The sequence below is a fragment of the Ammospiza caudacuta genome, chromosome 10 (assembly GCF_027887145.1).
Source record: "Ammospiza caudacuta isolate bAmmCau1 chromosome 10, bAmmCau1.pri, whole genome shotgun sequence".
Classification (NCBI taxonomy): domain Eukaryota; kingdom Metazoa; phylum Chordata; class Aves; order Passeriformes; family Passerellidae; genus Ammospiza; species Ammospiza caudacuta.
Genome location: NC_080602.1, coordinates 14,962,875 through 14,982,009, shown reverse-complemented (window position 1 = coordinate 14,982,009; position 19,135 = coordinate 14,962,875). Strand labels below are relative to the sequence as shown.

General features: G+C 37.3%; 1 protein-coding gene across 9 annotated transcripts in view; it reads left to right on the top strand.

The window, feature by feature from the left end:
* TCF12 (transcription factor 12) overlaps positions 1-19,135 on the top strand; it is a 159,629-nt gene that overhangs the window by 77,914 nt on the left and 62,580 nt on the right. For all 9 annotated transcript variants that reach the window (XM_058811318.1, XM_058811321.1, XM_058811320.1 and 6 more), the window contains one exon: positions 12,070-12,134. In XM_058811318.1, the coding sequence (XP_058667301.1) occupies positions 12,070-12,134 (65 nt within the window). The remainder of the gene's footprint in view (positions 1-12,069; positions 12,135-19,135) is intronic.

Here is a 19,135-nt window from a genome sequence, read left to right as displayed (position 1 = left end):
AAATTTCTTTTAGACTGTAGGGGCAGATGCTCCTGCCACCGAAGCTGCGTTTCTGGTTATGTACTTTGTTCGGTAATTTGGAAGACTTAGCATTAGTATCATTACTTACAGAATTAAATAACTTTTCATTTCAAGACAGAACAGCAGCAGGATTTGAAATGTTTGAGTTTGGCAAGAAAAGGCTTGTCTGTAAAACAATGAAATTGCGTTGGGGAAATACAGTGCCTCCGTTCAGCTGTGGCGGGCTGAGGTACACTGCGAGCTGTTGTGAGCTGCAGCTGCATTTACCATCAAACACTGAGCTGCTGCCGATGAATGTTTTGTTTTTAGTGTCATGGAAACTGTGAGCCAAAGAATGGATATTCTATTCATCTGGGAAAATAGCAGTTCATTGCATAAAACATCAGTTGCTTCCAAAGCAGTTCTTAAAATAGACTTTGTGAATATAACCCTAGAAGTAAAAGTGCAGCAATTTAAATGACCTCGGTACTGCTTTGGTTTTTTAAAATTAGAATATATGTGTGAATTAAATAAACACAGAGGTAGTGAAAGTTCCAAGATACAGCTGTGGCATTGAACTCCTACAATGATTCCATGTTTTACTTAACTATACAATTTTTAATTTAAAGAAATGCAGAAACCCAGATATTTCAATATCAGTCTTAATCCTTTTTATGACTCTTCTCCAAATGGCTTGCCTAAGGAAGGATAGTTTTGGTCATCATTCAGAATCATTTGCTGTTTTGTACAGCAGAGTGCAAATCATAAACTCATTGCAGAGACCGGATATCGAAGAGAGTGCTCTCATGGGCATAGAAGGAAAGAGGTACAGATCAGTGTTGTGTGAGTTTTTAAATGCATGAGCATTTTTGCAGAACCAGTATGTAATGAATAATTAAGGGACTTAATTCAGTTGAATTGGAAAGCTTAAACTTAGTTCACTAAGTTTTGGTGTTGAGGGGAAAGTGTGTGTAAGAGGTAAAGAGAAACCAATACAGAAAAAATAGGTATTTGAAGTAATTGCAAAAGTAAGCTGAAGAAACTGGAAGTAATATGACCTGATGGAAGGTGGGGGCAGAATTGCCAGTTGCAGGATTTCAGAATCCAGGATTTTAGAATGAATGTGATACTGGTAAATAGAAAGAAACCCTTGCATCCAGTGAAAGCACTGGGATTCTTTCTATTTATTGCTTTTTGGCTTAGGTTTGGTTGGTTGGTGTTTGTGGGCTGGTGGGATTTTGTTTTGTTTTAATTGGGGATTTGGAAATTAGGTGCAATATTTTTGGTCTGGTGTAAGGTGTGCAGGGCAGAGGTGGATGGTCTCTGCCCTGCCCATGCTGTCTCTCCTGCAGCTGCCCCTCCCAGACCCCAGCCTGCACTGGTGCAAGGGGCTGCTCCTGGCCAGGTGCAGAACTTTACATTTGTTATGGTTGAATTTTATGAGTTCCTGTTGGCCCAATCCTCCAGGTTGTTTCTGTTTCTCTGAATGGTGGTCCTGCCTTCAAGTATGCCAACTGCATCTCTGAAATTACAGTCTGTAAAAACTGTTTCAGGGTGTGCCCTGTGTTTTCCTCCAAGCTGATAAAGACTTTAAGCAAGAAAGGTTCCATATACACTGTATAGTTGGTAATAACAGAATTATAAATGCAGGGAGAGTGAAAAACAAGGTAAATTTAAGTTGAAAAAACTGCATGAGAAGTAAAATAGGTGCTTCAGATGCTGAGACTTAGATGAGTTACTCAGAACAGGATCAGGAAAAGTGTTTTATAAGTGTTTATGACTGTTTGATATCAAGTGTAGTTGAAAGCTTACAGCAGAGATAACAGCTAGATATGAAATGGGAAATGTCTTTGAAATTAATCCTTGTTTGTGTATAAAAGGCTTGCACAATAATACACAGAACCTGTTCTATAGTCCAGGGAGTTGAAGTACAAGCAGGTAAAATAGATAGAAAGATATAAAGCCCTTGTGGTTTTACTTTCACTCATTAATATTGTTTAGGCTTACAAGGAAGATTTTCACTCTGCAATACTTTCAGGGACCATCACCACATAACACCAGGGTGGACATTTGGCCTTTTCTAGTCAACACCTCAGGAGGTTCCCTGTGGGATTTGCCAAGGCCACAATGCCTTTTGCAGAGGTGCTGGGGCAGGCCAACAGGAAGGGCTGGGATAATGGAGGAATGTGGAAAGTTTCTGTAGCTCCTACCCTCCCCCTGAAGGGGAAATCCACTTCCAGACTGCAGGGCCTTGTCTCAGTCCTGCACGTGGCTGAATAAGAGGCAGTTTGCTTCCCAGAGTGCAGTTGAGAGCACGCCACTGAGCTGTCTGCATTTGTTTCAATCTGCCAGCTCTGAATTTCCGGTAACGCATTCAGATTGACAAGCTGATACTTAAAAAAAAAGCTAAAAACCCCTAAAGCTAGGGGTGAGGTTTGAGTCATGTTGGTGTTTCCGGTTGCATTTAAAACATTATCTGATGCCTAACTTTCACTCCCTTAATGCATTCTTATTTCAATAAAGTAATAAGTTCATTCTTTTAAAAAATTCTTTTTAAATGTAGCCTTTTTTGTCAAATGGTTTGTTATCAATGCACATAACTTACAAAGCTGAGGTACATTGATAGTGTACTGTGCCATCTTACAGTGAAAAAACACACCTTTCCCACAAAATCAGATTGAAGAGTATTGCCATTAGCCTACTAATTCTTTATTAATAAAATTCCATTTCGGTGATGTCATTATTTACGAATTGCTATCAGGGGAATAAATAGTTTAGGTAATCCCATTTACTTATTTTAAATAGTGTACAAAATGAAACTTCTTACAGAGATCTTGCACTTTATGAATATTCTAAGACTTAGTAAAAACCAGCCTTAATATCTGAGATAACCCCTTGCTTTATATATTTTTGAAAAAAAAAATAATCCTTTTGGAGTCAGGATACCTTGACCTGCTGATACAGATGTGCAGAGCATTAGTAATTGCTTTTACATTCTCCTTGCTGTTGTAATAGAAAGTATTTAATCATTCTTATTCGTGTCACCATTTCTATAAAATAATTACCAATATTGCAATGAGCATTCCTTTTATTCTTAACATGCTGAGGAAAAATGTTTTCCTTATCTGCTTTAGGTCACTTAAAGCCTCTGTAAAGCATGTGTAGCTAAGCAGAGAGGTAGGATTGATTGATTGATATATGAAGGTTTTGTCTTTAGTGCATTGAGCAGCTCCCCCTGTTCCATGGTGTTTTTAAACCTGAGACTTATGATCACCTTGACTATGTCTGCACTTGGGTTATTGTTCTTAATGTTTCTTCCACACGTGTTATGATCTCTTATAAATAATCTGTTATTTAAAACTCCAGTGTTCATCCTGGAGGTGCCTTGGCAGTAAGGCATTGGTGTTTTCATTAATACATGGAGATGTGAGGTGCCTACAGATGAGGGATGGTTTAGAGAGATCTGTGGGTTTGATTGTTTTTTCAGTGGATAGTTAAAAGTTCATTCTCTGTGTAGCTGCAATACCAGTTTGCATTTCTGCAGGCTTGTGCAGTTACCATCAGTGGTTCAGGGCTTGGGAGGATTGTTTTCAATTTTTGGACATTCCAAAGTCCCATACTGTAAATATTGCTTTTGTACTAAAAGAAGAACACCTATTCTAAGCTCCTAGCATTTGAAGTGCTTTGCATTACTCTAGACTACGTAATTATTCTTTCTGGGGTTTTGTTTCATGTTCTTTTGGCTTGATGCACCTTCATGTAATGCATGTGAACAGTCAGGAGTTTCCAGCCCCTAACCAGGACATGGCTCCTTCCAGGCACCATCTCCTCAGGATTCCCCCTCTTGTTTTAACAGGTAACTTGGTTATTCTGTGGTACCTGTGGGAATTGTTTCTAGAAGAAGTAATACTCAGGAAACACTTAACATGTTTTGTCTTCCAAAATGTGTTATAGCATCTAATTTGTGTTTGGGGTTTGGTTTTCTATATTGTTTTCCTGTGTTGTTTGGTTCTTTGGGTGGTTTAGTGGGGTGTTTTATTTCATTGATTTTTTGTTTGGGGTGGGTTTTTTCCCTGTTGCTGGTTTGTTGGGTTTTGTTTTGTCGTCAGTTTAGCAGCTATTGCTGGTCTGGACCCGACAGATTGAAAATTCCTGTTTTGCAGACCTCTGTCTCTGCAATTGAGATGGCTGTGAGGGGTGAAGTTAGAAAAGGTTATGCAAGTCATTCAAGTAAGAACTATCAGAAGTTCTGCAGCACAGGTCCATTGTATGCAGTTGCCTTGTGGAAGATGGTTATAAATGTTTGTGGTGTTTGTGCCTGTGTTTATACACACAATGGGCAAGGGGGGAATCTTTCTTTGTTGACAAGCTGACTTTTCATATTAAATGAGAATCAACAGATCTTGGATATTAAGAGAAGCTGTAGATACTGGCAGAACTTATATATATGTGAAGTAATCTAGTAATTTGTAGTAAGTAGTGTCACCAAAATAATCTTTTAATTGGAAACAGGTGTAGCATTTTGTTGTAAAGTGTGGATTCTCTATTCATTTCCAATTAAAAAATCCTCTTGACTTTAGACTTAAGAATGTAATTGACGTTCTGAGTAATTTTTGTCCTTAGATCTGGGACAAATTCCACACCAGGAGAGCAAGGGATGCTTTTCAGTTAACTCTAAGTAGCCGCTTTGCTAGTTACTTAAGAATTTCAGCTAAATCCCTTGGGGATGAGGTGGGGAAGATGACAAAAAAAAAAAAAATTGATAAAGTGAAGACACTTGGATACTCTAGAAAAACAAGGGATGGATAGGTGAGTTAAGTAAATGTATACGACAAATGGTGGCAGTGTGGAATGGCTATGTGTTCACATGCAAACTCACTTTGGTTGTTGTTTTCTGGATATTCTATATCCCTGATCTCCCTCATTTTTAGTACATTTTTAATCTGTGTCTCACTGGGTGCTCTCTCTATGTGCAGCATACATCATGGGTTAATAGAGTGCTACCATTGATAATGGTGAGGTTAGCCCGGGGTAGACATAGTAGTGAGGATTTGCAAGTGCATGGAACAGCTCTTCAGGAATTATTTGGTTTGCAGATAGTTGCCCACATATGCTTGGGGGAGGAAGAAAAGAAAGTTCTTTCTTCAGGTTTGTCCTCCCTCTTCCCTCAGTTACTGCTGTGCATTCTTCCTGCCAGCGCCTTCAGTGCCTTTTAGCCTTGCAAACATTTGATTTGTTATTCAGCTCAGAGTAAACCTGCTAAGTGGAGGGACAGGAATAGTACTGGGGAAGGAGCCCTCATGGATCAGCCTCTGTTGGAATAGAAATGTTCCTAGTTGACATGAGCATATAAATTACAAGTTCATAGGGTCAATCCAAATATAATGTGGAATTTAGTCCACCCTTACCTCCTGTGTATTTGAAGTACATAAGAACATTAATAAATTGTTTTTATAGCACAAGATCTGTGCAGTGATCTGCAAACTGACAAAATACTCCATCTTTTCTTAGATGTACTTACAAATCAATGGGATGGAAGTGTCAAAGGCATGTCTTTGAGAAGCAGGTTCTTTAGTACCTCTTCACACACTGACATTATTTAAAAAAAAATATTGTGTTAAACAAGTTGTGAGAAATCCCTTGACTTCTGTGTTTAACATCTTTATAAATATACTCAAAGATTTATTGCCTGGTTGGTTCAATCAGTAGAATTTTCACAGTGAAAGACATCTGCAAATGCCGACACAACTGTAAGTATAAAAGCTTCTGATCTTTTTAGTCTTTGGAAAGCAAACTGAATGTTTTTTTTCCAGATCATCTTGTGCAAATGTTAACAAAAGCAATAATTCAGTATCCGTGCCTAAATTGCAAAAGTTATAATGGGAAGTTGATTACAGGTAATTCCAGCTTCAGTTTTTTCACATTTTGGATTATTTGGATGTGAAAAGCAGTTCTTGCTCCAAATAAGTAATTGGACTTGATAACAAAAGTATGATGCTGTCTTCTTACAAATGAGAATTTATGGCATGGAGAATCCTAGGAGATTACTGGCAGACCTGAGATTGGACTGTTAAATCCCATAAATTTCATTTAGAATCACAGCCCTTACTTCTTGATAATCATTAGTTTTGTAGGATCTCAGTCTTGCAAAATTTTGGCCAAAAAAGGAGGAGGGAGCAAATCTGTAGTGTTAAACCCAAGTTTTGCTAAAATACTTACTTCTGCTGTCTGGGAAAATTGGTCTTACAAGATGTCGCAGTATGGGGGGAAAAAAAAACAACATTTATTCACTAGTTGCAGTCTGTACATACCATTTTTATCATGATCATTGTATTTATCATGAGACTGCATTGCTGATCAAAATTTGGGCAAGGCATTTCTGGCTTAACTATGTTTGTTGTTTTTCTTCTGTTACTTTATTAAAATTCTGCAGTAATAGGATTTTATTGTGTATTAATTACTTATTAAACTTCAGGTTAAAAATGTGTCCTACAAGTTTGCAGACATTCTGTACTGTGTAGGTTTGACTGCTTTATTAAAAGGTGTGAGTGTGGCTGAGTTTGCAAGACTTGGAGGGATATTGACTGGAGGAGCTGCCTGCAGTCAGAAGTCTGAACTGAGATGGAGCAGTGATGAGATAAAGGCTGGGTTAGGAAAGTGATTACGGCTGGGGACCTGCTAATCACTGACCTCTGTAGGGATCCTGTAGTTTATCACTAATCTCACTTGCACTTGGCATTTTTCTGTGTTGCTGCTTCATTGTTCATAGCTGAGTGAGTAATTTGGCTTGGAATGAACAGGAGGAGGGTGCTGCAAGTCCAGCAGCTGCACTTGTTGGCACTGGCTTGTTAAACATCCTCAGTGCAGCCAGCAGCATGCTTGGCACACATCAGCCAATAATACTTAAACATTGTCATGAAGAGAATAGGAGGTCATTTGTTTTAAACCATTTCTTCTAATTGTGTTGCTCCAGATCTCTGTTTCATTTCCAGGAGTTCTGGGGCTCGAGTATCAGAAGGAAAAATGCGTGTTGTATTTTTATATGTACTCACAATATATACATGTGTGCATTACAGGTCTTTAAAGTGCTAGACAGAAGATACTAAAACTGGGACAGCCTCTATTAATGAGTAGGCTATATAGCAGTAGAAAAGGAAGAAATTATTCCTCTGCTGCCGTGGGAAATGCATAGATATGTAGTAAAAATTTTTATGGCTGTATGTGTCAGTCTTGCCTCAAAGAAGGCAACACACCAAGTCCTAGGAGCAGAGATGGATTTGTGTTTTAACCAAATATAATTTTTTTTTTACTGTATTGAATAATTGCTGAATAAGAATTTCTAATGCCAGCAAAATTTAAAGAAATAAAGAGTGAACCTACAAGAATCTTATTCTATAAACCTTGTGTACTTTTTGCCTCATGGTAATTTGGAAAGCAATATTGATTAGTAGCAAAATATCTATTTTGTTGAAGGTTTTTCTTGCATCTTTTGTATGTGCCAGTGTAGCTTGTGCAGCTTGCTCCTTGTTACATTTGATCTGCATATGAAAAATTATTTGAGTGTATTCATTCTGTGAGTAACAAAGACACATACTTTGCTGGATGTGGAGGGGGAGAAAGCAGTCTGATAATTGATTTCTAACTGAATTGAATTGAAATATTAAACTGAAAACACCACTTTAATAACTTGAAAAGAAAAAGAAATTCTCAAACTTGTCAACAAAGTTAATAAGCTGATTTTTGGGTAGGCTATCTGTGGGGACCAGTTTAAAGTGTTACATTGAAGAAATGATGTTTAGAAACTGTAAAAACACGTTTCAGTGTTCACTTAGAGCAGATTCTCTGTACAAGTAGGGCAGACATACTTCATGTCTGACAAACAGAGCAGCTGCCAGCTGTGGTCACTGTGGCATTCATGCTGGATGATAAACATTGCTCATTAAAAGACGTTGTTGCTTTCCATATTGCCAACCACACAAATTCTTAGCAATGCACAGACAGCTCTTCAGTTTGTAAAGGGTTAATTCTGTGGGAATTGAAATAATTTTTTGAGAGTTCTGTCATCTTCTCATAAGCCAAGCATTTTCTAGAAGCAGTGGGAAAAGGCTGTTTGATACTGGCAGGCATTTATAGCACAATCACTGAAGTAGTCCTCAGCTGAGTTCATGCAGTGCTGTTTTCAGCTCACTATCACTTTGCATCTTGCTGTTTCAGTTCCTTCTGTGTTCAGAGTATTTAGGCTGCACAGCTGTTATAGTATAGATGGATTGTGGAAGACAATTCCTCGTGTGGTATTCATAGGCTGTGTTAAGTTGTGAGCATATCACATTTAGACAAGTGATTGCAAGAGAAAAAAATTATTTACTAAATGCCTATTAATGTTTGAATTGCTAGAGAATGTGTCAGGGTTTTAAATTTATGCAGTTGGGAAATATTTGTGGTTCAAAATGTCTAGTGGGATTTTCTTGGTTGGGTTTCTGTTAACTCTATAGTCCCTGAACTTTAAGCTTGTTAGGTGGTGACTAGGTCCTTGAGATTTTTTGTGATAAAAACACATGAAACGTCAAAAAAAAACCCCAAGGCCCAACAAGACACATGAATTCCAAGTTATTAAAAGATTCAAATGCCTTGTGAATTGACCTGTGCAAATGTAAAATTTTTGCATATAAGCAGCTCAATTTTTTAAAAATGTCTATTGCTTTATTCCAAATCAGCTTGGAATGCACAACTCTGGAGCCACTAGGATGTAACCTGAAGAAAAGTTTACCATGATGCTACTTTGTAAGCAAGGCATGGATTTTGCTTTTAAAATGGCAGCATCTAGCTTTTTTGTTGTGTGAAAATAAAATCAGATCTGAAGAGGAAATAAACTTCATCTGGGCATCTGCTTTACCTTCCCAGCTGATAAGTCTGCACACTGCCTTACCTCCATCTCTGCACAAACCTGTGCAAATGAAAGTGTTCAATAAGGATTTTGTCATTAATAGTGTTTTTGCTCTCTTTCTTCTAATTAATGTTCAACAACGATTTTGTAATTTATAGTGTTTTTTGCTCTCCTTCTTTTAATTAATGTCGGGTGCCACAGTGATAAGTGTCCTTATGTCCCTGAAATGCTGAGCATTGGTGTTTCTGAATTTGCAGCTGCAATGCAAAGGAGACTATTGCTGTCTGTGTAGTGGGCACTGACTGAGACAAGACCTGAGAGAGGGCATAACAGACTCAGCTGCAAATCTTGTGGGGTAAGCCTGCAAGTCATTTCAGGGTCTGCTTTGGCTCTCAGTGTCATTATTTTTAGAGTTTGCGTTCTCATAAGCACTGGGACTCCAGTAATTTGGGATTTTACTTTAACCTCTACATTTTTATTCTCTTCTGTCAGTCTCTAGAGAGTATGAGTAAATAAGAAAGGTATTTCATAAGCTGAAAACCACCAAAGGGATTCTGCTTTGATACATTTGGCCATGTTTATGAACTTCATTGGATGCTGGAGACTGCCCATGCATTGATCACAGAGTGTGTGGGACCTACCTGTTTGTGAGCCATGCAGGAAGTGTCATCTTCTCACACCTGACATTAGCCACCTTCCAAGTACTTGTGAAGTAGTGCTAAGTATTTTCTCTTTTTGTTGAGAAGTAAACATCACCTGTGGCATTAGCTTACAAAGGTTTTGTGCCTGGGCTGGAGCAGCTAAGTGTGTTGAGATGACAACAGCAGTTTGAAATCTGTTCTCTATCACCTTTCCACTGTGTTGGAAGTGAAGCTGTCCTGTGATACGGCCAGGCTGGGAAACGTTGGTGTTTTCTCCCTGGGGCTTCAGAGGCTTCACTGCTCTCAGATGTGCTCTGATGGTGCCCAGGATCCCCCACCCTCCTCTGTCCCATCCTTGTGCTGTGCTCACGTAGAGATCAAGCTGCTGACCCTGCTCCAGTCCCACCCAGGGACCACAGGGTGCAGCTCCATGGTTTGAGAGGGAACCAGGAGCAGGACTTGACTGTGGCTGTTGCTGTAGTGTGTGACTGCTCATTTTGGGTGTTTAAAAAATGTGTACCTTGAATATTATGACACTATTGCAGGTTTGAGAGTGCTTGAAAGGGGAATGTGTTTGGGAGACTGTCTGTGAAAGGCCCTCTCATGGTTGATCCTGGGTTGTTTTCCAAACCCTTCATTGAAAAGCTAGGGCATTTGAACTCAGATTAGATGTTAATTTGCCCAGCTAATTTTTGATAAATATTTAGGCACTGCAGCATCAGAAAGCTTTGACTTTTCCTGGTCACTTCTTGAAACCAAATTTACTTTAGGTTGGGCTGTTGGAGTAAGCTTTTCTCCTTTAATATGAATCTGCCATACTTTAAAAATTATAACATTTAAATAACACGATTTTATGCATTCTTATCTAACAATTTCTTGCTTGCTGCACAAACCATAATTTAAATCATAATTTTTCTAGCCTCTGTAATTGACTCTTGTACAAATATTTGTTTTAAAGCCTGCCTGGAATACTGCATGCTTCAGTCAAAGTTGTTTATCATGTGATATGAGATTCTCATTTTCTGGAAAGAAAGTGCTGAGTCTGGTTTAAAATGAACAGCATGATTCATCCTACTACTTATAATTTTGCATGCTAGGTATTTTATTTGCTTGGTGCTTGATAGATTGTTAGGAGCAAATTGCTTCAGCAGAAAAATGTTAACTTTTTTTCTCCCTTTGTTACAGCAGAGCTGCCATTTTTCAAGCAAACTATTGTTGACCATACCATTGGTAGCTATCATGATGATAACCTTGCAGAGATGTTGTTCCATGAGATTCAGACTTCCTCGTCCTCCCTGCTTACACAAGATGCACTTTTAAAATGAACAGAAAGCATACTTTAGATTTTCCTCTTATGAAATTGTATTTAGGGATTTCTAGCAGTAAGAGAGAAAAATCAAAAAAAGCAAAGGAAGTCCTATTCTTGAAGTGCAATTGCAATAACATGGAGCTATTTATCACTGAAATGGGAATGTGAAAGAGGCTACTTTTTCTTCTTATTAGGACAGGATAACACACACATCATTTGCAAAGGGAGTGCCTAGTTGGGCGAGATAGCATTCATTTTCAAATGGGTAGATCTGCTTAATTAATGCTTGCCTTTGGATAAGGCTCTGAGTGGTGGTACAGGGTTTTTCTGAGCCCTGACTGTGCTGTAATTAGGGCAGGCACATGCACTTGGTGCTTTTTGTTACACACAAACTTGATGAGTGTCTGATGCTTGGCATTGTTCCGTGGGCTTCTATTAAAGATTTTTTTCAAAGTGTAGCTTGATAAACTTCTGAGCTCTACTGGAGAAGCTGCACACTGAGTTTTCATATACAAACATGCCATTTTGGTGGCATGCCTAACAAATACAGCACTAAATAGATTTTCTGGAGCTGCCAAACCCATTGCTAATGTCTTGTGACCTGAGGCAGCAACATCAGAAGGCAGCCTCTGCACCGTGTTCTCTATGAGCTGCTTACCCACAAAAATTGCATTTGCTGTCTTGCCCAGTTGTATTGCTTGAGTTTTGTGCCTGCTGATCTGTACATGAAACAAAAAGAGATTTAGGGGTGAGTGCCAAGAGCTGAATAAATCAGCTGTGGTTTAAGGGTGAGTTTTAGTGTTTTAAATGAGATTTTTGTTTGATTTTCATGTGGTTTGATTTTGTTGCTCAGTATATTAATTGTCTAAGATGGATGCCAGCTAAGTGTTACTTTCATGTAGGAAGGAGAAATGTCTAAAAGTATCTCTACCTTTGCTTGTTAATAATGGAAATAAAATGGAATTTTGCCTTTTGTATTTAAACATACTGAATAGGAATATTTTATAGTATCTGACTGGTTACAAAAGGAATTTAGGTAAATATGTCATCTATCATTGTAGTGTTGTTTGAACATGTTAAACACAGATATAAAAACCTGATTTTATTCATGCAACTTAATGTTTGTGAATTTATTACGATGCTAATAGATTTTCTGAATTGCATAAAAGGACAACTGATGTGGATGTCTAGGGGATTTTAAAAATAACCAAATTTTAAATTTCTTTCTCTTTTAGGAAAAACCTCTGACAGAGGTCCATTTCCACTGTATGGTAGGGATACAGGCTTGCCTGGCTGTCAAGTAAGTACAGAGTTTCTTCATTTCAGAGTGATGATATTCTTCATGCTATTTTAATGAGCCAGACTAAGAATACTTTGATCATTGTTTAAAAGTTTGTTTTGAATGCACAGGAAGTTTGACTGCTTAAAAAGTATAATTAGCATGTGATTACATTCAGTGTCTGTTGATAAAGATTTAAATAACTAGTATGTTTATAATTCTAAGAAATTAATTTATGTTTATTTTCTCAAAGAGGAATAATTTTTTAATTTTACTGTAGGTGACTATTTCCTTTGAGCTGATATTTTCAGAAGTATCTTTCTAACATCTAGCATATGAGTTTGACATCTCGGTTTTCAGTCTTTAACTAGTAGCTTGGGAAGTGTGAATGGGCAGCACCATGTGGCAGTGCTTCCCCTATTAAGAAAGGATCATTCTCACAGCCTTTACTACTTCTCTGCAACGCAGATGTGGCAAACAAAGACCCATTTGTAGCTGTATGGGTGAGCTTTCAGCAACATTCTCCCAAAAAGCAGTATAGCTCTTTACCTGAGAGTTATGGGCTTCACATTACTGCCAGTCCAAACAGTAAAACATTGTATTAGTGTAGTTACTATTGTTGAAATAACTCTGTATGTACTCTATTTAAATATAATAACTTAAATTTGGCATTAGTTTGGAATCAAATTAATTTCCACATTACTCTTTCATTAAATAAATGCTTTGTATTGGGAAATGGTTTTATGTGAACTTTGCAAAAAATTCCACTCTGCTTTGCACTAATGAGTATAATTTCTGTTGTTCAGTTTCTCAGTGAGAAAAATCCTTTTATATCTCTGTATATTTAGGATTGTTTCTATCTAGTACTGTTTAATAATAATTTTTTACATATTGCTTTTTAACCCTACAATCTTATACATCTTTGTTTCTATTAACACAGAACAAAAAGTGATGTATCCCTTTGATAAGCTTCTGACTATTTAATCTCCCTTAAAATTTTTAGTACGAGGGGAAAATGTTACTGTAGGTAAATCTGTATTAGTTCTATATTCAGGAAAATAAAAAATGAACATAGAGTTAACTTTCAATTAAAGTTTAATTCCAAGTAAATTCATGTGATAAGTTACAGTTTGGACTTTAGTTTGGTTTTGTCAGGTAAATCTGACAGCATTCGAATTCATTTAGCTTGGACTGTGCTGGGATTTCTGAATCTTTTTGATTTGTTTGCTTGTTTGAATGCATAGTAGTGCTTAAAATGCAGCTCTCATCGCAGCCACAGTGTTTGAAATCTGTCATAGAGAATGTCCAAAGTGACCATGAGAGGTGATTACAATCTAAATGAAGAATCAGCTGCCATGTCCCTGACAGAGGCTTCATGGGGTCAGTTCTCAAAAAAGTCCAGAGATGGAAGAGGCTGCATGACCACCCTGGGTTTTGTTTTCAACTACTGAAGTGTAATTACTTTAAGAAAGTTTCCCTGGTCCCTTATCTAAACATCACTGTAATTGAAGTAGCTAACTCTGGTCTTACAGCCAGTGGACATGGATCTACTCTCTTTTAAGCCTGTAGGGGCTGGAAAAACCATTAGATGATGAAGATGATAAGGAGTCCTTAGAAAAGATAAGATATAGCTGGAGTTAATTTTGACCTGGGTGTGTACAGTGCAGGTATATTTTAAGAGTGGCTGTGTAACAGGATCTATCTCAGACTGAAATGTTGGTAGAAAAGCTTATTATGCTCTGCTCTGAATGTTCTCCAGTAGGTTCACAACTCTAGGGAATTCCAGTGCTTTAAATGAGGTCAGTTTTTCACCTAGGGCCTTACCACCATGGCAAAAAGACATTTCCTGGATCTTTCAGACAGTACTGTGAATGTCATGTTGGGTAGTACTTGCCTGTTTTCCTAACAAATATCCAGTTTCTTATACATATTTGAATCATGGTGATCAAAAATTTCCCAATACCTTTTTATGGTAATGGGATATTAGCTTGCTATTCCTCACCCTGTGTTTTTCAGTTTACAGGTTCCATGTACAAAAATGTATTTACTTTTGAACACATTGCTTCTACCATCTCTAAATTTGTCAGTGCAATTTTGTATTCCAGGCTTGCACGGCATTTGTAGATCCTTATGGGTTATTTGCTTTGTGAGTTCAGTAAATGTAGTCTTCATTTTTCATCCAAGTCACTAATTAAGAGGTGGAATGATGCCCAAAACAGAGGCCTGCAAAGTCTCAGCTAATACATTCACCCACTGTTGATCATAAACTCTTAGCTGTTTTTAATCAGCTTCTCTCTGTATTCAGCACTTCTTTTAGTTGTCCTTGGTTCCTTAGTTCACCTGTAAATGTGGAAGTGGTAAAAGCCTTATTTAAACATGTATTATGCAATCTGAGAAAGAAATTTATTTTATATAGGGTATTCCAGCTGAATTGGTATCACTTCTTCATTATCTTCTGACATTTGCAGTCTATTTCTGACAGTATTATTAAAAAAAAAAAGGAAATATAGGTTTTTGAGGAATTACAAGCCACTACTTTTCTTCCTCTCTGAAACCAACTAACCCCACTCTTTTCTGGTCTCTGCTCTGAACCATGAGTTCTTCAAAAGCAGTGGCTAAGGTTTCTGAAATGGTAAAATGGCAAGAGCTGGTCAGTCTCCTGAGTTTGTTATTGGGTATAGATAAATTGAAAATATCTATCTTCTCCAAATTCACTTGAATCCATCCTTCTCCTACCTCCTTTCCTTATGTTGCTGTTGTAAAAGGTATTAATAACCTAGTATGGAAGTGTGAGGAGTTTTAATTTTTACTTTGAGTTTACAGAAGGCTGCAATGAAAATTTTCAAGACTACTGTAAGCTGCAATATTTCAGAGTCTTAGTATCATTCTCACCTTTTACTGAGAATAATCTAAGCAGTGATTTGTAGGGACTGTTTGCTACCTACAGGCTTTATATTTAGGCTGTAGGAGTGAAGTGTGATTGATTTTCAATGTAGCTTAGGAACCTGAGTGACTTAGGTAAAAGAATCTGATTCACTGTAACATTTAGTCACAAGAATATAAATATGGCTAAATTACAAATATTTTATTAGCAAGAAGTGCAGGTTTTCAGGTTTTCTCTCCATCGGGTGTTTTAAACAAGCCAAAAAGGAACATCCAAAAGTATATAGACTCTAAGTGGATGGTTAAGATGACAAATTAAGGCTTATGCAGAGCTGATTTAGATGAATGTAAAAAATTTTTACCTGGAGGAAGAATTGACAGCTTTTAGAAGAAATACTAAAAACTCTGTTTAGCTGTCAGAATGAAATGCAATGCTACGTGACTTGACAAAAAGTCTCCTTTTGTGTCTTTGAATTGAAGGGAGGGTGGTGGCTTGTGATTTTTGTGGCGAACTCCACCATTCCTGTTGGCCATGTAATTGCAGTTTTGGGAATGGCAACTTTTCACAAATTATAAATCAGGTAAAGGTTAAATTTTCAGAAAGCTTCTTGTGATAAAAAGGGTTTTCTTCACATTTTTGTGGTTTTGTACTGCAAACAGTAGCTTATGTGAAAGAAACAAGATTAGACTTCAGATATTGAATTCACTACTCCCATTTCCAATATCATCAAAAAGGTCCCAAGCTGTCACTGCACATTGGTTTGACAGCTCCGAGCTCAAAGAAAGCCAGGGGTCTGCACTATTTTTAAAGTGAAATTGAGATAAATGTGCAGTACATGTGTAGCTGTTAGACTAATTCTTCTAATTGTTGGTGTGGGTCTTCCCAGAAGGTAACTTTATCCCCAGGAGCCTGAGAGTGCCCTGGGGAATTGGGGGGGATGTTTCTTTGGCCTCACATTGCCTGTTCTCATTGCCTGGCACAGTCTCTCCCCCTTGGCATCACCAGGCTCAGCATAGGAAATTGCTGGTGACCATCCCCTTTAATGTTCTATTTTCATTCTAAACAATCATGCATGAAAAATAGACATGATGGATTTTTTGACATGTGGAGATAACACATTTTTCCTCCCTTCATAATCATTTGAAGTCTGCACTGTATCCTGTGTGTGGGAAAGGAGGAGAATCCAGTGCTGAATGTAATGGATGCTGGGCAGGAACTAAAGAGCTATTCAGCACTTGTGGTTTAAAGTGTAGCTTTTTATAAAGAGTCCTCTCTTAATTTACTCCATTTTTGTTGCTCATTAATCTCTGTGGTCTACATGATGATGGGACACTTCAGAACTTATAAAATCAATTTAGAAAAAGCTGCTGCTGGTAAAACTGTAGAATATATGAGTGCTGGAAGGAGCTATTGATTGAATTTAGTAAATACATTTCACTTAGACTATGTACAATCATATATATATGTAAAATAATTTATAAAATATACACTATAGTACATGATGTATATACATATTGCATGAATAGTATAGCATTACACAGAAGGCATATGGATGATCTATATGATGCTGTATACTCTACATAGATTTTGTTTAGTGGCAGATGGATTTCTAAGTCATCTTTGCTGCTACTATTATATAGGTTTTGTGTATGTTGGTAATACACAATAAATAAGGCAGCTTTTTCTTGGATGAGAAAAATCCAATAGAAAGCTGCTCCATCAATATTTGCAGTAATATTTCTACCCCATTTTCCCTTCAATAGCCATCAACTCTGCTGTTGCCATGAAGCTAATGTGGGGTGACTCATTTAGCAGCATATTATTGCATCATTGCAGCATGATTTAAGGCACATCAGACTTTATTAAATTAGCCTGAGTTTTGCAGTATCTCAGTAACATTTTATGCACATTAGCACCACACTTAGTGCTCCTTATGGGGATACACTCCAAGTAAACAGATTAAGACATGATTTCAGACAACTTTTCAGAATTTACCAATTTCTCCTTTCTTGACAATTTAACATGGAACTTTAAAGGTTTGCATCTTGTTGCTTGCAAATTTAGCTATTTGTTAAAGAATAAAATGGCAGCATGTTAGACTGTATTTGTTAGCTGTTACATCCTTAACAGACTAAAAAGTTTGTTTTATTTTTGTGTAAAAAAATTTGTTTCTGAACAAACACTCTAAGAACTTCTGAAATAAACCCAAAAAATGCCTTTAGCATCAATTTCTTGGGCAATTTAACAGATGATCACTTCAGCAAAAGAAATGACTACAAGTGTATGTTACTTTGTCTTTGCATAGTCAGTAATTTGCCTCTTTAAATTTTAAAGAGACTTTAAAGCAGCTTGAACAGAATTCAAACCTAAAGAGCAATCCTGCATTGTTGGGGCAAGTAGTTATCTCAGAGCTCACACTCTAATAGCTGAGGAAGTGTAATAAGGGTATAACTCCAGAAATTTGAGCTGTCTAGGGAGAACATAAAAGCTCATTTGTATTGTGCATAAGCAAAAATCGCAACTTTTTTGTATGACTGGCTGGTGTTACAAGCAAAAGTTAAAACAAGAGTATAGATACCAGAAAATAGCACCAACCTAAATGTATTTTTAATATGTTCTGAAACATATTAAATAATATTAATAAATGATATTTAAAAATAAATACATAATAATTAATTTTTGCTAAAATAAATATTCATTTATATATTAACAATTATGTAAATTATTATTTATATCATACTTTTAATTTATACAGTTATATAAATTCTATAACTAAGGTATTTGGTGTAATGGAGAAGATTGATTTTAGTGTTTTTAATAAAGCATCAAGTAACATTAAGCAGCACTAAGATTAAGCACACAGACAAAAATGTGAGTGTTAGGTTATAAGGATGTGCAAAATGTGTGTGGGAAGCAGAAACAGGATGTACTGACAAAAATGGAAAAGTGGAGAAGAATATGAAAAATGTAATTGGAAATCCAAGTTTTGTGAGGACAAAAACCTCAGAAGTGACAACAGTGAAAGAGATGAGTGATTATGAATAGTGGGGCAGAGCAGGATTTTAGTGGCATTTGACAGCTGGGATGTTGCTTAAAATCTAAGAGTTAGACTAGAAAAAGGGCTTTGTGGCACAGGGTGTTTTCCCAGGTGCTTGTTGTTCAGATGGGTGCAAAGGCACACAGATAAATCCTCCTCAGGCTGCAGGAGCAGTGTGGCAGCCTGGCACTGCAGTTGTTCCTGGGATGCTTTGCCAGGATTTCTGCCAGCCAGTGTCCATGAACAGCCAGAAAGCTTTTCCTCCTCACTGCTGGTGTGTGTCTAAAGATGCTTTAGATGGATCTTTCCAATGAGGCAGAAAATTACATCATTTTCTGCACCTTTCTGATGAGTGGGGCTTTACAAAGGCTACAAGCAGTGGCACCAGTTGCTTTTCTTCCTTCCTCACATAGTTTTAGAAGCAGAACAGAGAACATGATGCCTCCTTAAATCCAAGTAATACTGAATTATGGAAGTATAAAAAAAATTTAAGGCTTGTACATGTGTGGGGATTTCAATACCAATATAACTTTAAAGCTGAAAAACTGGTTTTATTTTGTAAATTCTCTCTTTTTAATCTCCCCTTCTCTGACACTTTTGATATCAGGTGTCTCCCTGAAGCAGATTTTTACAGCTGAGCTATCAATCTCTAAGAAATGCAGCTGCTGAAGGAAAGGCTGACACAATGTTAACTGAAGCAGTGACTCTGGATTCTGCCAGCTGATACCATCCTGAAAGATTGGGATGGGGAGAGGAATATATAGTTTAAGGGCAGATGGAATGTCTGAACTTTAGTTTATTTTGCTTTATTTTACTTCTCAAGTAGAATCAAGCAATATTAACTTTCTTTTCATCATGATTTATTAGAAGTGAATTACTTATCATGCTATTGGGAAAATATCTCCTGTCACTCAGCAGATAAGGAGTCTGCAAAACCTTTTTAGAAAGTAAAAATGTATGGGGCACAGGCTAGATTTCTTTTTCCAGCGCTGGAGGTGACCACCTGAAGTTAATCAGGGAAGACATTCCCCCTGGAATGAAGCGGGTAGCAGGTGTTAGGAATTTGTTATAGTTGGAGGAGGGATGCTATTTATAAAGGGA